Source organism: Cottoperca gobio, chromosome 17 (genome assembly GCF_900634415.1).
Source record: "Cottoperca gobio chromosome 17, fCotGob3.1, whole genome shotgun sequence".
Taxonomy (NCBI): domain Eukaryota; kingdom Metazoa; phylum Chordata; class Actinopteri; order Perciformes; family Bovichtidae; genus Cottoperca; species Cottoperca gobio.
Window position 1 is genome coordinate 20,700,104 of NC_041371.1, and position 24,303 is coordinate 20,724,406.

Sequence of the window (24,303 nt, forward strand, 5' to 3'; positions counted from 1 at the left end):
AACATCAAATTTAATTGCACAGTGCATGTACAACAAAGCCTTGAACAACATACCACACACTTGACACAAATAGATCCAGCTGACAAAGGATACAGGCCTATCTGTGGCAAGGGAAATAGTACAAAACATCAAATAGATGGGTATTAACTGCACAGTTTATTTGCCTCGTACTCTGCGTAGTTTGGTTGCCTGGCACTGAAAGCTTGCAGGGCTGTGAGTATCCTGGTCACGTCTGAAGTAGACAGTTTGAGTCTGTGGCGGAGCAGACAGGTGAACAGATCCACGTGTGGGGCACCTGGAGCCGAGAGCCGGTTAACCCTGTAGCGCAGCTCCACCAGCTGCAAGAGGGCCGAGTCCTGTGATCCCTGAGTGTACGGGTAGTCTATCTGCAGAATCAGGTCCTGAATGGCCTCGGGGTCAAAGTGCACGCTGTATCCGAACAGCTGCATGCTGTTCACTTTCATGTAGCCGATGTTGTTGGATGGCTCTGTTGCCTCCAGAGGCTCATAGTACACTGTCGTGTTCTTGTTACCTCCTGTCGCTCCCACAGGGTCCCTGATACGACTCCTCAGGTAGAAATGAACCGTCTCAAAAAAGCTCTTCCATCTGTTTCCTAGAGTTAAAGTCCAATTATAGCAGTCCAAGGGGATATCCAGCTTGGTCCGCTCCCAGTCAGGGTATCCGTGCTGACCTATAGGCATGGTCCAGCTCTCTGAATGGCTGCCCCCAAAGGGATTCACAAACAGAGACAACGCCGGCTCCAGAGTGCTGTTTCTGGTGAGGCAAAACTGGAGCGCTATTCCAAGGAGCATATGGACGCGGTTGGACTTCACCCGGTTGCTCTTGAGGGTGAGCAGCATCCTTTTCCTCCAGGATGGGTCAAACCAAGTGTTGACACGCACGTCATTGCTCACAAACACGGCATGCAGAGCGATGCGCGGGTCACGTCGCTGGAGCAAGTAGCGCAGCTCCAGATCCTGCAGGTCGCGGTCACTTTCCAAGCCCAGGTAGGGGTCCGTAGGGTCGGGTACGGCGGGCCGGCAGGATCCCTGGGTCAGGGTGAAGCCGAGGTTACAGCTGGAGCATCGTGTCCTGTTCTCGGTGGAGCAGGAGGCACAGCGGGTACCGTCGCCCACAGAGCAGGGAATGAGGCCCTGGCAAGGGGGATGGGTGTAGGGGCAGGAGCAGCTGCGGCTCTCGTCGCTGTAAACACCAACCTGGTTGTTCTCACTGCAGTATAAAATGGAGAGGGCGTAGCTCAACCAGAACTGCAGAGGCCTGCGGACGACATGACAGTTGTGTTAAACACCTCACCTTTAGAGATACAGTACAACACCACTGCATTGGCTATTACAGAATATCAAATTCACATTTGTCACTTTGAGTCTTTTTCATGTTTTTTTTGTGATTATGCCTTAAATCCAGCCTTTCATAAAAACATATGCAGCAAAACATTTTTTTTTGCCAAACTCCAACTCAGATCAAAATTAATATTTTAATTAATTAAATTCCCCTTCTGTGGTGCAGATGGGTGGTGATGACACACACACATACAAATGCACATACACACATACTCGTGTTATCTTCTTTTGTTGCGGCAGACAAGGCACAATAACAATGTTATTAAGACACAATTATAATACGAAAGATCAAATAAATAGGGTTATAATAACACTAATAACTTTTCTATGGGACACAAAATAAATGGACTTACCTAGTGACCCTAACCAGTATTGAATTATTTTTTACAAGCAGACCGGGTGTGATAAAGAGGTGGGATTGGATTGTGGACTGAGGAGGCTGTGCCTGCATTTAACTAGTGAGCTGATGGATTGTGTCATTTAGTTAATTCCCCTGCCAGAAATAGCTATCAACATAGAGTTCATGAGGGAGGCATACATCTGAGTAAAGTTATGACCACAGTGGCCTCTGATAGGCTGCTGAAATAGACTACCCAGCTGGGAGTTCTGCTGAAACAGCAGCTGAAACAGTAAAAATACAGTGATAAATATAAGCAAAATCGTCATGTATTACTAGCCATGGCAAGTTAAATGGATGTGATTCCGTTAAACAAATGGATTATTATAGGAGGAATTTAAAGATGCTGGATTGATTGTAATGCGGTTTAAACCTGCAGACAGTGAAACGTGTCTGTTTGGACAAACATGATGGCGTTCGTCTTTCCCCCCGGTGGAGAGGACCAGCTCTGCTCCTGTCAGCACTTTTCACCTCACTCCACAACTACTTTGCCTCAAGTGCCTTCTAATAAGTATCGTCCCGCTCTGCTGCTTTCTCACAGCGCCCGGCGCATAAATCATTTTCATAATTATAAGTTTTTGGGGAGCACCTTGGGTTAACAGGCTGCGGTATAAATATTCCCCATCCCTTATTCTTGCTTTGCGTCTTACCTCGTCCTCAGCAGGACTATTTTGGGCTGTTTTCGGCACCTCTTGCTGAGACTGAAGAGCTTGTTAACGGTGCGGCGAGCTTTGGTGAAAAGCTGGTTGCTGCTGGCCTCCAGCTGCCTGTAGCGCTGGAGCAGGCCGGCATCCGTCCTCCACATGTGTTCCACAACAGATGTGTTTACGGCGTAATGGGTTGGCAGTTTTCCAACAAAGCTTTGGAACTCCTCTGGTAGGGAGAAAAAAAGAATATGAATAAGTAAAATTCTGCCAGTGGCTATGAGCCACAGGGTAACAATATCCCCGGGAAAAACTGTCAACTCCTCATTGTTTGTCGCGGAAAAGCAAACAGCTCAAGAGGAGAAATAACAGCTGCAACATGCCAAGTAAGCATGTTTTGTGATTTAGATTTTCTTTGGAGGGAGGAATACTGATGTTATGACATGAATACAACTGAAAGTGAAATTGCTGCTCCTGCCTTCCAGGTTGCCTCGGTAACTTAAATCACATGTCAAACCTAACGGAAATAAATATGCGAGTGCAATTAATGTTACTCTGGTACACATTATTCTCACACATGAAAGCATTGCACTCTCTGCTACTCTCTTTAGATATTGTTTTAAATTTAGAAACAGGCTTAAATCCTAACATTGATACAAACCTGAACCACAGGGGTTTGTATCAAAGGTGCGTTACCGTGCTTTTCTTGAAACATCAAATAGCCAACATCCTCCCGTGGAACTGGTGTAGATGTATAAAGTTGGCTTCTAGAGTTGCTGGAAATATCTGTGTAAATTGCTGTGTAAATGCCAGTCGAGGCTACGAACCCCAACATATTCAGAAAGCTTCACAAAGAGCTGCTGTTGGTGACAAAATTCTAGAAAAACATACAATTATGACGGTTTCTAAGAATTTCCTCTTACAGTTAAGACCAGATCCTGTTCAAGATGAAAGTTATTCACAAAGCATCTTAACCTTTGAGATGAGAGGAGGACTTTTAAAAGACTTAAGAGTTTCTCAAGCAGAGGAGAAAAGTATGATTTCAATTATAATTACACATGCCAATAAGCACTTTTACTTATATAGGCCAGCAATTTCAGAAATTGATGAAAGCTGATACATTTTCTCATGTTGATATATCTAATAGATTAGGTACTAAAATGACCAGCATGGTAAATAAAGCAAATACATATAACACCTGTCAGCAGGTAAATAGGGTGCTGAGCAAGTAGGTGTGTGTCTTATAATGTATTCAATAGAGATGTTAATTACACTCATTAAAAATAAAAGCTGTCTCTTTTTCCCAAAATTTTTTTATAGCATATGTCATACCTAGCAACATGCTCGACCACACCTCCTCACTACGGTTAAAGTTTATGTCCCTTCTTTACTCAGAGGTGCTCTGAGAAGCTAATACGCTAATAAAATTACAAATTAAAATATCAGAGTTGCTGCAAATAACTGCGTGAATTGCTGTGTAAATGCCAGCCGAGGGTACTAACCTTCTGGTGCGATGTGTTTAAGGTAATTAAAGAACCGTCTCAAAATGGATGCAATGATACATTAGTTGGTGCTTGGATGGAGGCCGGGCTTTGTGTAAGTGCTGGTTTATGTATTTGTCTAGAAGCCTTATTCAACGGAATAAACAGCTGAGGTAGATTACTATAGGAGCCGTGAATGAGGGAAATACAGTGTGCTCTTATACACCGGGCATTTAAAATCAATGTCACACAATCAATACAAGAGCTCCACATTGACGGAGAGTTACATTCAGCAACCATGATGATCCGCTCAGTGGTGCTCCTACTATAGTGTAGCTCAACACAGAGCAACAGTACAACATTCTGGCATTATGATTTTATATCCTTATTTTTTATGTTTTCTTTTGGTTCACCTGGATACAATGTACAGTATGCAGACGTACCTGTTTCCTTTATGAGAGCTTTAAACTATTGACATTAGTTTAAATGACTGATGTGACATTTTGGGAAATCATTCCCTTTCTTGCCAAGAGTTAGATGAGAAGATTGATACCACTCTTATGTCTACTTGAGCTGCTGTTAGCTTAGTTTAGCATACCAAATGGTTAGCTTGGCTTAGCATAAGACCTGGAAACAGGTTGAGACAGACAGCCTGCTCTGTCAAAAGCTCACTTATTACCATAGTATGTCTTGCTGTGGGTTCAGTTTGAGTTATATGCTGGACTATTTTTCAGTTTGTTTTTAATACGGATTGAACAAACAAGATATCAGATGCTTGATATTTATGGTACAGGAATGTGAGTGGTAATAATCTTCTCGTATACTGTAACTCTTGGCAAAAAAAGAAAATAATCCCTCAATTTCCTTTGTTTACACTTCTTTATGTGATTTCTCACAGCACTATGGTGGGAACAGATGGACTTTTTAAAAGATGTGTGTATTTCCACACTCTGCAGCCCTGAGCACCAAAAGAGCCTCAGAAGTATAATTTTATTTGACACAATGACTGGCAGGTCTCATGATTCAGCGTGTGGCAGCTGCAGTGTTTGACAGCCAAGAATGCATTTAGAACAGCAACAAGAATTGTGTTTTTCATGTTAGCTTCCATCTCCAAGTTTAAATATATTATTTATTTTACCGAACAATAACCTGTATCCTGCAGTGCAGCATTTGAAACATTTAAAAAGCCGATGTTCCACCCTTGGGTTTTTAAAAGCACCATTAAAGCTGACATTTGCAGGTCCAAATTAATTGTGTCATGGTAAATTAAAATCCTTGACTCACCGGATTCCTCAAACTCCTGGTTGGTTAGCCTCCGAGTGTCTCCGATGCGCAGCAGGTTGCTTTCCAGAGTGTCCAGGTCAGAGAGAGGACAGTTACACTGGGGGAAGTCCAGGCTACACTCACACCAGCAGTCGCTGCTCCGGCACACAAACTGGCCCTCAGATTTACAGCCAATGTAGTTGAGAGCCGCCTGAATGAAGCGGCTCTGCAAGTAGCCTGGTAGGATGACCTGCAGCCCTGTGGAGGGTATAAGACTGGATGAAGATGGGCTAAGGTTGCCTTACACACATATTGAAGGATAAAGTTGGTGGTATTTATATTGTTGTTATTATCAGTCTATAAATCCATGAAAAGACCAAAACCAACAATGAATTGATTTTACTATCAAGTATTGTCTGTGTAGCCAAAGCCTGATATACCTCCTGCCAAAGGACTCCATTGATGTTTAAAGGGACAGTTCACCCCAAAATAAAAATTAACCCGTGGAGCTATTTATCAATCTAGATTGTTTAGCGTGAGTCAGCGAGTGTTGGAGATATCGATCGTAGAGATGTCTGCCTTCTCTCCAATAAAATGGAACTAGATGGCACTCGGCTTGTAAGCACCAAACAAATACTTTTGAAAAACCTAACAGCAATGTCGCTTTCCAGAAATCATCACCTGTTGTGAGCAGTTTCAAGTAGGAACTTTGTTAGATGTAAACATTAACGGGTTCCTCCTCGGCTGGATTGTGACGCACCACTAATAAATGTGTCCTATAGATCTCAAGAGCTTGCACTCAACCCTTCACTGCCTCGGGGCCTCAGCCATACTTCCGCCGCCAAGTGTGAAGTCGATCGGAAGAACGGTTGTCAAGAAAATCGAACGACAGAAAGACAGAGACTCCTTCCATTTTAGATAAATGAGCCACATGATTGCACGTACACACACACACACACACACACACACACACACACACACACGCACACACACACACACTGTAGTTTACTTTGACTCAATCCCATACACACCATCCAACTGCCGTAAACACTCACTAATGCACCAAATGTGTATTAATCCACAACTGAAATGCAGTATTAGCTCCTGTTTGAGTGTTTACTAACAACCCAGTGCCCAGCTATGATGTGCCGACCTGTTTTTAAAGATTTATTCATAAGGATTAACACATTGTTGGTTTTTGGCAGTTTCATGGGATTTGTTGACAATAAGAAAAATATGGAATAATGCTAGATGTTTCCTTTATTGCGGGAGCTAAAGATAATATCACGTTGATATATTTTCATGTGAATGTTAGGCTACTGCTGAAGGATGAAGGGAGCAGATTTACCCAGCAGCTGAACCTTGTTTTCTGGACTGTGAACCAGTACGGAGCTGACTGTGTCCAGATTGTCATAGTTGCTGCATCCGAGTGGCCCAGTTCTGGTTTCTGTCACCTGCGAGGAGATAAAAAGAATGTGAATCTTTTGTATTGTGATTGTGTCTTCTTTGTCTTCTCATTATGGAAGTCATCTCTTGAGTTTGGATGCCCCCCACTTAACAACACAATCTAAGGGCGCTCTCACAAGCCAAACCATTTTGTTTGTGACCACAAGTCAGCATTTACAAGCAGACCAACATTTGTTAAGCACAAGGAGACTGCACTCTACTTGGTCCAAATTTCCATGCGGGAAAACTCCCTGAAGCAAACAAAGAAAAAAGAAGAACTGACTAGATTCTGTTCCACAAATAAATTAACGAGCCACTTCTCAATTTCCTAATGGGGGGGACAGCTACGTGGATGGCTCTGGTCATCATTTATTACTTTGTCTGCATTTATCACTTTAGGCAAATGACACAGGTTGAAAATTATGAGCGGCTGCAGCAGGAAAATACACACATGAACAACGCAGCTGGCTCAGGTAACTGGTTTAATACAAAAAGGCACAAAGCTTTCTTCAGTTGGGTTGGACCATGGTCGAATTATGTTTCCACCACAAACCAGTGACGTGCGGTGAGCTTCATGGCTGGGGAGGCATGAGTTAGATTTACAAATATATGAACCCAACTGAGTAGCTTATTCACCATCTTCTTGGCAGCATGAACATTGACTACTGGTTATGTTTCATATCTCATATCTCATATACACACAGGTAAGGTGCATATTTGGCCAAAAAAGAACGTTACATTTATAGCAGTTCAGAGAGGTACATGCATTGGGCTCACGTGTCTCTTCACGTGAATGAAAAGACCAAAACCAACAATGAATTGATTTTACTATCAAGTATTGTCTGTGTAGCCAAAGCATGATATACTTCATCCCCCTGCCTAAGAACTCCATTGATGTTTAAAGGGACAGTTCACCCCAAAATAAAAAATAAACCCGTGGAGCTATTTATCAATCTAGATTGTTTAGCGTGAGTCAGCGAGTGTTGGAGATATCGACCGTAGAGATGTCTGCCTTCTCTCCAATATAATGGAACTAGATGGCACTCGGCTTGTAATGTGCAAAGCACCAAACAAATACTTGGGCACGTGAGTATGTTGTTTTTGGCTCTGCCTCCCCTGACCGCACGTCCCTGCCACAAACGAACCAAACCATACAGCACCACAGTTTGTTTGTTTTGCCACCCGAGTGCGATTTCTTTGTTTACAACTGCCAAAGGAACCGCACCAAGGGGCTAAACAACAGGAACAGAATGAGAGTAGAACGGACATTGAACTGTTTGCCATGGTCATTTGTCTAGTTCAAAAGAAAATGGTGCTCAGCACTGTGCAGTGACCATAGACATAGAATGAGAGTGAGCAACAGTACACACTGTGACGATCCCATGCTATGTTGATTTGAATGGGAATGTATCCATTCTACTCTCCAAACAAAACAAGGCAGATGTGAAAAGGCCCTTAGTTTAGTCAGTGAGGAGTCATCAGTCACATCCCTTTGACACTACCTGTACGTGTTGACTTATGTTACTTGTGTATTTTTAAATAAAGAAGGCTTAAAAAACATAAAAAAGATTCATCAAAGGCATTTTATGCTTAAAAAGGAATTTTGAAAGCAATGAGTCACTGGAGTAATAATGAAAAGGTTTCTCAGATAGAATAATTTGTCCTGATCTGAGACTTCCCTCCGACTGAAAAACTGATTAATTTCTCTGCTTATTTCTAATAGTAATGAATCCTGATGTTGAACCTTGAAACTCTGACACACTGAAACACAAAAACACATAACTTACTGCGCATTAGCATAAGTTTATGCTCAGGATCCGTCCTGTTTCTCTCCGAATCCTCAATACCATGTGCGGTTTTAATGAATAGCCATGTATCACAGGTGCGTCTTTTACATCCCTCATAAAATGTAGTATTCATCTCCCTCTCTCCCTCTCTCGCTCGCTTTCTCTCTCGCTCTGATCTTCAATCTGCCTGAACTCCACACACACTGCAAAGTGGCAAACGAATGGAAGTCAGCCTGGCTGGAAATTAATGGAATGATATTTCTAATCCATCACACTGATGCACAACCATAGGAACACGCTCCCAGTTCTCAGGGGGGGGGGGGGGGGCACTTGTCTTCATCAGTGGCTACTCACTTTAGCATCTATGTTTGCCCCTCAGGCTGATTAATGTGTACACTCTAACGGCCACTTCAGATGATAAAATGGATGATTGGTGTTTTATAGCACAGGACGCACCACTGCTGCTCTGTTTTGCTTCTTCACTCTCCTTTTCAAAGCTTGATACCGGGGAGGCGATGGCCTTGTATTTTGTAACATTGTTTTCCACTACTTTAAAACAGTCAGTCAATTAGCCTGTAATGGGGGATAAGAAAAGACACGTTTGACCATCTTCCTATAAAAGTTCAACAAATTAATTTAACAGAGTCTGTTGCAAATCAAATCATCCCAGTTCCTTCTGCAAAGTTTTATGTGCCAATAAACTGTAAGGCGAAGAGAGAGAAACACGCCAGACAGATTTGCTGCACCCCTGGAACTACAACAGGTGAATTTCCTGGTGTCAGGCCAATTCTGTAAATTAAAATGTGTGCTTAATCCTACCTGATTAAATAAATGAAGGAAGTAAATTCCCTGGGCTGCAATTAAGGGATTTGTTAGTGCACGTTATCTTCAAGTTGAGCCTCCAAAGTGTCATGAATTTAAACTTAAGTCTTGACTTTGCTCTTCACGCATGTCATGAGTTGTGTCTGAATCTCTGTAAGTACTGAACTTAAGAACAATTATGAAGTACTTCAGTCTTTCTATTTAATGCTACTTCTACTCTTATTCCTCTTTCTGAGAAACATGTTGTATGTTTGCACACTGCAGATATTAGTTACTTTTCCTAATGCGATTTTACACACGATCCATGTTCTGTTTGTCAAATATTAATCCTTGAAATGACCAAGCAGTATATAAAGTGTCTTACATTAGCTCCACCTCTACCAATCACAAAGTCATTGAATCAGCAATTTAGCGTAAATCCAATAATTTAATAATATAACATTGTCGGGGGTCAGTCTGCATTTAGATACTTTAAAGCAGTGGTACTCGACCTTTGCAGGTTGGTGTTCGCGACCCCTGCATACGAAAGCATTGATCTCTCAAAAACTGTCTGCACATACAGAAGTGGAAGTGCTTTATGCTGGCAAATGGTTTAATGCTTTTTTGTTCTCGGTTCAGGATACAATTAAAAGGGAAATATATAAATATATAAAAAAGAAGGATACAATTCATCAATGACACAATCAGTGAAATTGGCAAACACATGTTTTCCTCTCGCTTTATATTTCACGTCCACCTTATCATTGCACCCACAGCTTTGTCTAATGAGCCATGTGTCCCTCTGAAGCAATCAGCAAACATTTTGGCATCTGTTACTGTAAGCCCCACAGCTAAGCACAAATTATATTTATGGTATAGACCGGCGGTCTTCAACGTTTTTCAGGCCAAGGACCCCCAAACTGGTGTAGAGTGGAGCAGGGACCCCCTGCTTAAAACTTAATTTTTCTCTCCCGTTGGGGGGTCTCGACCCCGATGTTGAGAACCACTTTAAAGAGTAACTAAACGCAACACTGAGTGTTTTACTGCTCGCTCTGGTCTGAATGTCAAGTCTGTTGCACCTGTAACCACACGCAGCAGTTATGTCACCTGCGAGTACTTTACATCCCTTCAGCAAGGTAAGGATGTAAACCACTAAATATCAGCAAAAAATACAAGATTTTATGGAGTGATTTTGAAATACATTTCTTCAAAAACATTAAAATTACATTTACTTTCAGTACGAAACATTTCGAATGCAAGGCTTTGATTTTTTCTTTTTTTTATAGTGTGGTCTCGTTACGTTTACATTTGCTGGGTTTGGCTACATTGGAAAAGCCATCAAGCGTAAGCTAGCTTTTAAATGATACAACCCATAAAACTCAGCCCAATGTTGCTCTTTTCCAAGACAAGTAGCAGCACTAGCTCCAAAAGTCGCTGAATCTAGCAAGAAAGTTGTCAAGTCTGCAACACTCGACAGGCCTCTCTCCAAAGCCACGCCCCCAAAATGATCATAATGAAGGTAAACAACGGCCGTCTAATCATTTCTAATCATTCCGAAAGAAATGATCGTACGGACTTATTACAGCCCTGCGACATCCACAGATACCAGATTTATTTTCATTTTTTAGTCAGAACATTTTATTTATTGATTGCTTTTGGAGAGAACATTTCTAAAATATTTATTTCCTATAGTAAATTACCTAAATACTCCTCCGATCTTAGGCTCACAGTAACTAAAATGTTCCCCTTTTGCGAAGCCTTAAATTTGACCCACGGCACCATTTCTCAATGAATAGCTTGTGGGAATGCCCGAAAACTCCATTTGAGTTTTAATTCTGCGAGAGCGCACAAGCCCCGGCCCCTCCCTCTCCCACTGCCCTTGTCACAGATAACGCACACAAACGGAGCGCCTGCGGAGCAGCAGCCACGTCTCCCTGTCACCGGTGACAGCCAGGCAGGTAACGATAGTGTTTGTTTAGGGCCTAGCTGTTGGGCTGTATCCAACGGGTCTTTTTTAAATTCAAAAATATTTAATACAAATATGAATTATGAGTTTATACAACCGCTGAATCTTGTGTAGCAAACGTAGCTGTCCCCATCCCTCACTCACGTGGGCACCTGACACACACTCACACACACACACACACACACACACACACACACACACACACACACACACACACACACACACACACACACAGTTGTATGCCGACTTTCTTGCCAAACTTAGCAACTTTTCAAACCCGTTTCGCAACTTGCTGCTCAGAGTTAACTCAGTCAGCAGCTTCTCTGGCAGGAGCAGCGCGTATATAGATACTAGACAGGAGTCAGTTACTATGGTTACAGAAATCTGGAAACCTTATCTGGAAAGTAAACAACAGCTTTTGAGGAACACATTTAATTTTTTCAATGATTAAATGTATAGTTTGTAACTTTTATAAAAATAACTTTTCGTCATATTTGCTCAAACTGTCCTTTATCCTGACTGTAGAGCATGAGACGGATAATCCCTGAGAAAAAATGTTCCACTGCCTCCCCCCAAGGCCCCTGATGGCATTTGCAAGACTCAAACGCACCCGAGGGTAAACAACCAATTAGACCCGAGGAGTCTCTAACGCAGTGTCAATCACTGCTGGTGAACTCTGATAAAACTCTCAAACTAGGCAGCGCTGGTCAAATATGAATCTAGATTCGGTAATGCATTGCCTTTTTCTCGCTTCAAATTATTTTTTTATGTTCTGTTGAGCTGTAAAATGAGAATGTTTGTGACCCCGGTCTCCATCTTGAAAACAATCGAGCCGAACCAAGCACCTCCCTCCGACCGGAGCGTTCACGGTTTAACTTGACCTCCACATACCCGTATGGCGGTGGATGCGATCTGGAGGTGGTGCAGCCGGCGCAGGGTGCTCTCTCTGTCGGTGAAGTAGGAAGCAGCCAGCTGGTGGAGGGCCTCCAGGGTCACCGTCCCCGACGTGTTCAAGCTCCTGTTGCTGCTCCGGCTGCCATCGGCTCCTGCGGGCGAAGACTCCTGGCTGAGCTTCCTTTTGTCCACAAATATTGTCAAAGACTCCTCCCCTGGTGACAGTCAGGCAGAGGGAAGAAGAGCTTCATTAGCTCTAACAGAGCAGCACTAATCACCTTTCATTAGTATCTTTTCAGATGGAGTATAAGAGCGCAGTAGTGATTAAGTGCTGTGGGGAACTGATGGTTTAGATGATTGGAGGAAAAGGCACAGACAAGGTCTCTGCATCTATTAAACTCTTCAGGAACAGAGAGCTTGTACAAGATCAATGATCAACTTCCCCTAATCGTTCTAATTATCCTAGATTGGCCAAAAATTACCTTTAAAACAAAATAGATCTAACGTCTTCTCTGGGAGACATCCTACACTTGGAAACATCTCTAACACTTACATGAATATAAAAAGAAGCCAGGAAAACTACAACAGACTCATTAAGTCTTTTCAAACGTAACATATGTATTTGAGGTAAACTTAACTTAACCTTGAAAACTACAGGGACCAGATGTATAGACGTACGCACAAAACAACATACATACATGCACCATTTCCCACATAAACTGTATTTATACAAGATGAATGTGTGGTGAGTGTGAGCACATCATGTTCAGACCAGTGTACACACAGTTTTCTAGAGAAAGCTGTGGCTGAAATAATAAATAAGGTGGACGTGAAATATAAAGTGAGAGTAAAACATTTGTTTTCCAGTTTCACTAAATGTGTATTGATGAATTTTAACCAACCTTTTATTTACACTGGAGCCGTTATTTCCCTGGTAATGATCTTTTAATTTGATGGTGAACTGTGAAACACTTTGTGAAGTCTGTTTCAATATGAGCTCTATCAATGAATCATTGATCATCCTTCTGATGTTTCATAATAATGATTGAGATGGTGTACAGGCTTGTGTGATGAATTAGTGTGGGCGCTATAAATAGCGACAGCAGTGCGTAATGACAGATGTTGGAGAACTTTGCAGATGAATCTGAACTCCTTCTTTGCTGTTCTTCATTGACAGGTCTAATGAGTATCAATATGCAAACAGATGTTTTAGGGTGTTTGAGAAAAACATTATGTAAAAAATTACTTTACTATGTATAACTATAAATATGTTTACATTTCCCGTCCTCTTTTGAATTACATTATCACATATTGCAGTGGTTGTTCCCGCAAAATTCCTCCAAAATGCGAGAGTTGCGATTTTATTTCATGAAAATGTAGCAAACCGTGCATTATGTAATAACCAGCCAAAATGGATGTGCTCAGCTCTACACGTGTTATATTTTAAGAAAAGCTGAGGAATACTGGCATACTTGATGTAGTTTTGGCCATTGAAAGATAATCTACTAATCTACCGAAATAATTATATCTTTTAAAATTAATTTTGAGTCGGTATGATTCCTGCTTGAGTGAATAAAATATACATTGTTGTTACAATTTTTTATGAATGAAGACATGAATTTTGGTTGGTTATTACATAATGCATTATTACAACTTTTTTAATACTCACTGCAATCTGTAATCATTTATTTCAAAATGTGGGTCCATTTAATAAATATTGCATTGATGCTGTTTCTTAAAAAATGCAGCAGAGTATAATAATAAATAAAGTACATATTTTGTCCAGTTATTACATAAAGACTTGTTACATGGCTAACTACTGGAGTAGAAATGAGGCTGATGTGCGACTCTATAAATCAGACCCCCTTTCTGTCTTTGTGAGGACCCACAGTTTCAGTCGTGAGTTTTGTGCATCTGGCCCCAGGACTTCTTTTGTGATGAAGTGATGTAATTTACTTTCTTTTTGATGTTGTTTCTGACCTTTTTTCTCAAACTGCCTCAGTGCTTCGATTGCCAAAGTTGATTTCCCCACATTTCTCAGTATAACTTTCAAAGTGTGCCCCAGAGAAAGTGTGTGAAATTGCTACATTCAGCTGTGGGATATTACATTTGCAGGTAAAAGCAATAGCATAGTGTCTCCACTGTGACCCATGTAACTAACAGGTCATTAAGAAGCCCAATTATGTTGTGTAAAAGGCTGAGTTACCAGGGAAATACAGCAAGTATCTCGAATTTCAGTCAAAATAGTGTTGAGTGCATTTTAAATTATAGAGGGTGTTCACAGTGGGTGATCTTTATCAAACCTTAAAAACATCAACTCAGCCTAACTCTTAACTCTAACAGCATTAGACCAGGAGGCTGGATAACTAACGTACGTGGAGGCTGGATAACTAACGTACGTGGAGGCTGGATAACTAACGTACGTGGAGGCTGGATAACTAACGTACGTGGAGGCTGGATAACTAAAGTACGTGGAAGCTGGATAACTAACGTACGTGGAGGCTGGATAACTAACGCACGTGGAGGCTGGATAACTAACGTACGTGGAGGCTGGATAACTAACGTACGTGGAGGCTGGATAACTAACGTACGTGGAGGCTGGATAACTAACGTACGTGGAGGCTGGATAACTAACGTACGTGGAGGCTGGATAACTAACGCACGTGGAGGCTGGATAACTAACGTACGTGGAGGCTGGATAACTAACGTACGTGGAGGCTGGATAACTAAAGTACGTGGAAGCTGGATAACTAACGTACGTGGAGGCTGGATAACTAACGTACGTGGAGGCTGGATAACTAGTGTACGTGGAGGCTGGATAACTAACGCACGTGGAGGCTGGATAACTAACGTACGTGGAGGCTGGATAATTAACGTACGTGGAGGCTGGATAACTAACGTACCTGGAGGCTGGATAATTAACGTACGTGGAGGCTGGATAACTAACGTACGTGGAGGCTGGATAACTAACGTACGTGGAGGCTGGATAATTAACGTACGTGGAGGCTGGATAACTAACATACCTGGAGGCTGGATAACTAACGTACGTGGATATAACTAACAGGTCATTAAGAAGCCCAATTATGTTGTGTAAAAGGCTGAGTTACCAGGGAAATACAGCAAGTATCTCAAATTTCAGTCAAAATAGTGTTGAGTGCATTTTAAATTATAGAGGGTGTTCACAGTGGGTGATCTTTATCAAACCTTAAAAACATCAACTCAGCCTAACTCTTAACTCTAACAGCATTAGACCAAGAGGCTGGATAACTAACGTACGTGGAGGCTGGATAACTAACGTACGTGGAGGCTGGATAACTAACGTACGTGGAGGCTGGATAACTAACGTACGTGGAGGCTGGATAACTAACGTACGTGGAGGCTGGATAACTAACGTACGTGGAGGCTGGATAACTAACGCACGTGAAGGCTGGATAACTAACGTACGTGGAGGCTGGATAACTAACGTAAGTGGAGGCTGGATAACTAACGTACGTGGAGGCTGGATAACTAACGCACGTGGAGGCTGGATAACTAACGCACGTGGAGGCTGGATAACTAACGTATGTGGAGGCTGGATAACTAACGTACGTGGAAGCTGGATAACTAACGTACGTGAAGGCTGGATAACTAACGTACGTGGAGGCTGGATAACTAACGTACGTGGAGGCTGGATAACTAACGTACGTGGAAGCTGGATAACTAACGTACGTGGAAGCTGGATAACTAACGTACGTGGAGGCTGGATAACTAACGTACGTGGAGGCTGGATAACTAGCGTACGTGGAGGCTGGATAACTAACGCACGTGGAGGCTGGATAACTAACGTACGTGGAGGCTGGATAATTAACGTACCTGGAGGCTGGATAATTAACGTACGTGGAGGCTGGATAACTAACGTACGTGGAAGCTGGATAACTAACGTACGTGGAGGCTGGATAACTAGTGTACGTGGAGGCTGGATAACTAACGCACGTGGAGGCTGGATAACTAACGTACGTGGAGGCTGGATAATTAACGTACGCGGAGGCTGGATAACTAACATACCTGGAGGCTGGATAATTAACGTACGTGGAGGCTGGATAACTAACGTACGTGGAGGCTGGATAACTAACGTACGTGGAGGCTGGATAATTAACGTACGTGGAGGCTGGATAACTAACATACCTGGAGGCTGGATAACTAACGCACGTGGAGGCTGGATAACTAACGTACCTGGAGGCTGGATAACTAACGTACGTGGAGGCTGAAAGCACTAACTGAACTCTGCTTTACTTCCTTGGAGTCAATGAACATGAGCAAATAGTCTACAGGAACAGAGCCAACTCAATTTGTGTACATTTTTGCTTAATAATTTGTGACATTATTGCCGGCAAATTACCTTGACAAATTAAAATCTATGATCTACTTTATAACCGCGGTGGTTATGTCAAAGCAAGAGATTACAAGGCCTATTTGGAAATGAATACATCTGCTAAGTGTTCCTGTGTTTCTGACTGTGATCGTAGGGTATGGGTATGTTTTTCCCCGTGAACCAGACCGTATTATATCGGTGTTTCTGAGTAGCCATGAGTTGGTTGTGTGAAACAACCATGTCATGCCAGGTGTATTGCTCAGGACCAAGGAAGCGCAGTGTTGAGTGTGAAGTCGTTTGAATGAGCAGTTCTTGAGAAAGCTGCTCTTGCAGCAGTATCATAGGTCAAACATATGGTCCATTCCAAACAGGCACGTCTGCCTGGGATGTAACCTATTGATAGGCTCAATAGGTTCCCAGTTTTACCACAAGAATAAATTGTGTTATCAAACATTTCTGTGCTGGGCGCTCTACTGCGTCCATTGTCAGAGGGGGTGATTCTATCTTTGTCTTTTGTTAGAATGGATTTCTGCCTGAGAGATGTTTGAACACTGGTATGACATATTGAAACTATAACGAATTGTTTTGTTTTCAGTTCTGAGATACTGACAGCCAAACCGTATGTTTGCTGTTGATGTTTGGCCAGTTACTGTATGTATAGGAAAAACATAAAAGCGCACCGAACATCAATAAACCCTAGATTTCATCGCCAATAGCTGCTTTCAACTAAATTTACATTTGTATAGTTCCTTCTTGTCTGTGTTACTTTCATAAAGCAGACACTTTTCAAACTTCTTCAAATAAATTACAATTTCTGATGCTGTTTTACTAAAGAACCAAAAGATAAGCCAATAGCATAAAAATAGGGTTGTAAAGTGATGAAGCTCCATTTAGGGGAACATGTTATTTTGACGGCCAAACAAAAACATTAAATTTGCCTTTCACTGCATTCTTCAATTATTTTTTTGTCCACCAAACCAGAGCAATTTGATGTATTTGTGAGCCAAAAAACACTGATCCAGAAAAAAACATTATATGCTTTGTTGTTTAGGAAGCAACAGACGGTAAAATATGTGCACCATGTGCTGAAAAGAAATCACATTGGAAGCTGTGTGAATCAGGCTTGCTTTGAAGCTCTGCATACTCCACTGTACCTCCCAGAGTGGCAGAGAGGAGGAGGTGGGTGCCATATTTCTTGATTAGACTCTCTGTAATCGTCTGGAGGGTCGGCCGCCTCCCCAGCTGACGTATGGTGTGCATGAAGTCGGGGTCGAGGGGCAAAGCCAGGCCGCCGCTGCCACCAAAACCGTCCCGCTTCTCCACCGCCAGGCTGTTGACCTTCCATCGACCAAACTCCCTGGAGACACAACACACACACACACACACACACACGCGCGCACACACACACACACACACACACACACACACACACACACACACACACACACACACACACACACACACACACACAAACACACATACACACATGCACAAAGACATTTGCTCACTTAGTTTGGCCTTTAGTGGTGGATAAGGCCTCAGGTGGCTTTTTAACAAGCTGTACAGAAAGCAAAGGATTAGGTGAATGTGTGTTACATACATTGAGCGACTATATACTGTATAATACTGGACTGACTGACACACACGCACATACATCATAAACACACGTAGAAGCTGTAATGTATCCCCTGGGGAGCTCTATATGCCTCTGATGTTTAAGAGAACCACTTATACCTACTTGTTTTTGTTTTTACAAGATTAGTGTGGGCTTTAAGTCAATCAGGTTGTGGTCGGTTATTTATCCATTGCACTACTTGCACTAGTCCCCTTGAAATCACTTCATTTAAATGGATTGAAATGGGATGTAATCAGTGGCGTAGCTAGGCCTATTTTAGGTGGGCTTCAGCCCAAGTGACATTCTATGGCATCTGAATCACAACAGCGTGATAGATCGCTTTGCTACTCTCAAAAAGAGAAGGAATTATTTGATGCTTCTACCTGCAAGTGTCTGAAAGACAGATGGGGTGTTTAAGAGTAGCATTTTTTTGTCTTAAAGTGCACCAGATTTATGCAAATGTACTTTATTTTGGGCAAGGCACCTGTGTCCTAATAGAAGTTGGTGTCAGTGTTTCCAATCATTCAATGTTTTTATGATGATAAATTAAAGAAGAAAATATGTCTGTTGCTTGGTAGTTATTGCCATCTCAGCTTCTTTTTAAATAATTTTTTATTATTATTTTCACAGTTGCAAGTACCATCAACAGTAAGGGCAAACATTCTTATATGTTCACCCCAACCCCATGGGCTCACAGAGATTAGCAAGTATAAGTTTAGTAAGAAACAATTATATATTCACATCCAAATGAAAAAAACTGGGATTCCCAGCTCATGCTCCTTTTTGAAGAATAAAGTTTTCAAGATGAAAATATTTCACTTAATTGTCATTGGTTATGGTATTTTTTATACTTTGATTGATATATTTGTCATATTAGTGTTGAGAGTTGTGGCCCCTCCCTTTACCAAGACCACAAAGTTATATTAGATCTAGCATCTTAATTTTGCTCTCAAAGTGCACCAGATGCATACAATTCACTTTAAAATATTAAATAAAATCTTCCTGGGAGGGCATGCCCCCGGACCCCCTAGAGGATGTGAAGTCCACCCTACTCCTAAGACATGTCAACATGACTAAGGCCAGGTAACATGGACCTGCTTAACATGACTAATATATTGACGACCAGCACAAAACACTATGGGTGTGTAGCGGCTTTGCTGAGTACAAAACTCCCAGACTTACTTATCCATCATCATGCCATCTGAGTTCCTTTAATGGTAACTGTACTACCATGCAGGTGCACACAGCTCCACCTCACCTCTGGGCTAAGCCCACCCAAACTTGGAAACCTAGCTACGCCCCTGGATGTGATAGAGGATTTTTTTTATGTTTAGGCTTGATGTCTTTTTCTTCATCAGATGGTTCAGTCAATTTGGCCTTTGAACTGCTACCACTCAAAGCAACATTTGACATTTGGCATTTGGCATTTATCCAGCACTTTTACCTTTCCATTTCAAATTGTCTGCGCACGTGTTAACTAGTTTTGATACACTCTTAACATGATGACATTTGAGCAGTGTAGTGGTTTCCCCATTTCCAACCCTTTTGCTATTGTTAACTTTAAGCTAACTGGCTGCTAGCTGTAGCTTCATATTTATGTAGGAACATGAGGGTGGTCAGATTTTCTCATCTAAAAAATGGGTGTATTTCTCAAAATGATAAATGTCATTTAGAAACCCTGCTCTAGTTAATAGGACCAGTAGTGTTAAATGTACTCAGGTTGGTTGGAAACCTGTCCCATGCAGTCCGCCTTGTCATGGCTAGAAGGTTTATGGTAACTAAAACACCAGCATCACACCATTTTTTAAATCATATTTATGAGTTAAATTGACTCTTTAAGACAAATATGCAGTATGTATAATATGTATATTTTTCAACCAAATCATAATTTCAAAATTTTCAAATAAGCTGAGCTACTCCGCAAAATGTCCACGTACCCCCTGGTTGGGAATCTCTGTTATCTGTCACTGTTGTCTGAACAAGCTTTTCACAGCTTTAAATAACTATTGACATGCAGCGCTGCAACTCCCACAGCAACAGAAAGGCGTAAAAAACTCAAAATAAAGTCCCACATTATCAGCTGCCATCATTTGTTATCTTGTGCCCTTTGGACACAAGTCTCGCTGAACTCTAGCTCTTCACAAGCCGTCTGGGAGATACCGCTTCTGCTCTCTCTCTCTGTTCGTTGCTCTCTCCATAGCATCAGTTAATGTCTACCTCTTCCACCGTTCTGCCTACGGCTCTGTACCTTTCCTTCTGGGAGGCAATCAAATCACTACCATGAGAAAAATAATTGGCAGCGAAATAATTGGGGAACCGGGACAGTGTGGAGTGTGGAGTGTGTCATTACGGCCAATCATCATAACAAGGGTACAGGGTGAGTGTCCGTCGCTGGTGGAGAGACTGGCTTTGTGGTTCCAGCCCAGGGTTTAGCCTAAAGCTATTGCATCACATATGGCAAACACAGGGGAGTTTGCAGCAGGAACGTACTCACCTATCTAAACATGAAGGCTTACTCTATGCTGTAAGCAATCAATAGTGATGAACTCTAGTCCTAAGAGGGGAAACACTATAAAAAGGAGCAGTGAGGCGTAATGGACAGCTTAATCACATGCTGCATGACTGACAGCCACGTGATGCTCATGGTGGTGTTTCAGTTATTATAGAGGTCAGAGGGGCAGAATAGCCGTTGAGCCTCCAGGCTATTCAAGAATACATACTGACCATCTGCAACTCTGTGGGGACTGTCAAATACAGTTATGGTATATTATAAGAATAAATGCCTTCTGTTTCTCAACAATTTATTATTTTCCTGATAGCATCTCTGCATCTCTGCAAGACAATATACAAAACAGGAAAATTAACCTCAAACTGGTTCAAATTGACTTTCCTGCCAGTTATCATATTGCTACAGCAGTTTTTTTTTCACCAAATTTGCTCCTCATTTTGGGGTCTTTTTAAAAGTCTTTAATCCCTAATCCTCAAAACAGCTTTTGGGTTCAGAATGTGAGCAGGGATTTGACAAGTTCCAGGATCGACTGCTTCAGGGTGAAAGACCCTCGAGCGGTGAGACATCAGCCAGCCGATACAGACCAAGCTGTCCGCTCCTTTGTCACTTTTAATGATTTCCACTAACTATGGAAGACTCTGTGGTAGTTCCTGCTACAGTAGGAGTCTCCAGCTCATTTTTCCTTGATGACACACACACACAGACTCACAAGGTGACTGTCGTGGCTGGTAATAAACTTCATAAGAATGTCTTCTTCTCAGCAAGATAAAGAAAATCCCTTAATAGATACACCCTAACTAAGTAAAGAAACTAAATACCAACAGACACAAACTTTCAACAACATCATCAACATCATATATGCAATTACTAATATATCTTCTTATGGCATGTGTGTAACCTAAACACACAATATGTAATGTTCTGACTGTAGAGAATTATATAACAAATCAACAACAAAAGACGGAGTTTGGTGGTGTCGTGACGTAGCGGGGATCATGGGAGTTTGTCATTGCGGCTTCTCCCGGTTACGATTCTGTCATTGTTCATTGTTTCTACAAGGAGCCGAATCATCCACAGTTGCCACTAATGTTAGCTCAGCTTGTTTCTCTGATAACTTAAGATCCAGACGTTCAGGAGGTTTTTACCGCAAGCTAAATTATCTGCAGAGGTCTCCTCTTCTCCAAAACAAATGAACATGAACACGTAAAAACACGAAATGAAGGAGTTTCATGTTAAAAATCAGTGTTTCTCTGACACTGTTCGGGTGCCACTAAGGTTTGCTCTGATCATTTAAAATCCAACCGTACTATGAATAAAATTATTCATCTCGTTATATTATATAGTTAAAAACCATCAAGATCTAAGAGGTGAAAAGTAACAATGTGGCTAAAAAATGGATACAAAGTCATTTTATGACATTTCTGACAAACAACGCTGACGCAAGCTCAAAGGAGATACGACGCCACTACAGGAGACCAAATGAAACACACCGTTACCTTGATTATAATTATGGATTACTCCAGGTTTGAAAATTGTTGGAAATATTTGGTATGATGTGAGTACTCAACTCAACAACACAGGCCTAGTTGTTTTTAGACATTTATGCGGACATAATGCGGAGATGTTATACCTTTAAACACTGACATATACTGCTTCTCAAGAACGTGTGTAACATTATGACAAAGGCAGCAGCGGTGAAGTGTGACTCAGGGACACTGCAGGAAGTCACCTACAGGATGTAACTGTACACACACTATCGGGGGATTACCTCCTACTAATCAAATGTCAAACCCTGAAGCAAAAAAACCCCAAGAAAGGAATAAATCAATATTTGGTGCTATTCACATGACCGATCAGTTCTCGGTCAGCAAAGGGTACACTTTGCATCGCTACAGTAGTTCTTCAGATTTGCTCATCCACTTGCAACTAATTCGCTGCAGGTGTGTGATACCTGGGAGGCCAATCCTGAGAGTGTGCAGGTTTTTATTCAAAACACTACAGCAGCTGCTTTCACTGATTACTTCCTCTCTGGCTCAAAGTGAATCAGTGGAATTACCCAGTGGCATGTAGGGTGAAATAGTGAAATACAAAGCTGCAAACATTCAAACCTAAAAGCCTTGAAATAAACCCACAATAATACACATTCAGTAAACAGAACTGTGTGTCCGTGTGTGTGTGTGTGTGTGTGTGTGTGTGTGTGTGTGTGTGTGTGTGTGTGTGTGTGTGTGTGTGTGTGTGTGTATACACATAACTCTGCATCCGTCTCACCTGTAGATCTTGTACCTGGTGCTGTAGCCCTGCTGGTACCTCTCTGCTGCCTCCGTGAACTCCAGGGACTGGTGGAAGGGCCCTTTATCCGACAGCAGCCAGCCCAGGGAGCCGGGGCCGCTGTCGCCTTGTCCGGCGGCGGGCACGGAGGTCCAGCAGCAACAGAGCCAGAGGCTGAGAGCCGCCCCCTCCCATAGCAGAGACAGCCGCTTATGACTGATTCTCTGACAGCTCATGCTTCACCCAGCGACACCTCATTCTCTCCCGACTGCAAGAAGACACACAGTTACAGTTTCACACATTTTAGGGATGAAAAAGTAGTGCGTCCTGCACAGTTGGAGGGTAAAATACGGCCATTTCCTTATAAACCCAGTAATTGAGAGTTAATAAGAGCGGATATTTTATTCTAGCCTCCTGAAAACACACTTACCGGATTTTGCAATAGGGATCAAACGATGCTCGCTCAAGAATAAGTGAACTCTATCTTGCGAGAGCTGAAAATAAAACCTCTCCAGTTCAGTGATCCGACCAAATGCATTCATTCCTGATGAGTCCTTTCTTCCGAGCGCTACTCCAACTTGATTCCTGTTCTCGCTCAACTTTATTTTGGGAGGCGATCCTCCCGCATCCGTGCATGCACCCGCTCCTCGGTGGGAAGTTGCAGCAGCAGAGACACGAACACAGAGGAGTTCATTCTGGGGATGCCCGCGCGCCCGTCAGTGATATTTCCAAAGGTTGAATTCAAAAGGTAGATTTCTCCATCTTGAGTGGAATCCCTTTATCGCACCGTATGATCCTTTAAATTGCTGTTATTCTTCCGAATTCTCCCTTAATATAGCCTGCGAGCTGTTAGTCCTCCCCCTCTGCACTGCGAGCTGGTGGATGAATGAGAGCTGCTTCCACACAGAGAGCTTTTTCTTCCCCAGTTTTCTTTTTTTTTTTCAAGTGAGAAAGCAAGGGGGCGAGCAAGTGCATCATAATGAGGGTGAAATATACAGTGATGATGATGATGGGCTGCTTCCATCAGTCACCATTACACATTGACGTAGTTCATCCTTATTATTTGCCATCGCAGCGCGTTCTTCTCTATGTAAACATGGCACATTCAAAGTGTTAAAAGGATCTTGATAATCGGCTAATTATCTCCCTGCGTTGTTTTTTTCTTCTTCTCCCTTGTATTGACCTGAGCCACAGCTTTAGAGGCTGCAGCTCGCGTCACTAAATGATCTATAGGTGACATGCACATTGCTGGATTTACCAATGGCACTAATTACAGGCCATTATGAGGGAGCTGGATTCTTGGGTGATGTGATTCAAGTTCAGGAGTGCATCTTCATTTTGCCAGGCATCATAATGATCTTTAAGATGAGTAGAGGCAAAAAGCTCGTTTTTTTCATGCTCTGGTTACTTTTACATGTGATCTTTCAGACTAGTGGAAAGAAAACATCCAGAACACACATTTAGGTGATTATTTGACTTTGTCTATTTGTGTCTGTTAATTTCTCCTAAATTCACCAAAG

At 42.1% G+C, this 24,303-nt stretch overlaps 1 protein-coding gene across 1 annotated transcript; it reads right to left on the minus strand.

The window, feature by feature from the left end:
- On the minus strand, window positions 1–23,692 carry LOC115022520 (BMP/retinoic acid-inducible neural-specific protein 3-like). Its single transcript, XM_029453534.1, has 8 exons — window positions 23,214–23,692; window positions 22,784–23,051; window positions 17,546–17,748; window positions 12,038–12,255; window positions 6,495–6,600; window positions 5,168–5,404; window positions 2,409–2,631; window positions 1–1,278 (listed from the first exon to the last, which is right to left on the minus strand). Exons 2-8 carry the CDS (start codon window positions 23,017–23,019, stop codon window positions 144–146), a joined length of 2,358 nt encoding a protein of 785 aa, XP_029309394.1. The 5' UTR covers window positions 23,020–23,051; window positions 23,214–23,692; the 3' UTR covers window positions 1–143.
- Between the last annotated feature and the right edge of the window lie 611 nt (window positions 23,693–24,303).

Excerpts from the sequence above, each read along its gene's own strand:
- LOC115022520 (XM_029453534.1), bottom strand. The coding sequence starts at position 23,019 with ATGAGCTGTCAGAGAATCAGTCATAAGCGGCTGTCTCTGCTATGGGAG. Across the intron at positions 12,256-17,545 it reads CCTCTCTGCCACTCTGGGAG|GGGAGGAGTCTTTGACAATA; the intron begins GTACAGTGGAGT and ends GACTGTCACCAG. Across the intron at positions 2,632-5,167 it reads CCAGGAGTTTGAGGAATCCG|AGGAGTTCCAAAGCTTTGTT; the intron begins GTGAGTCAAGGA and ends TCTCCCTACCAG.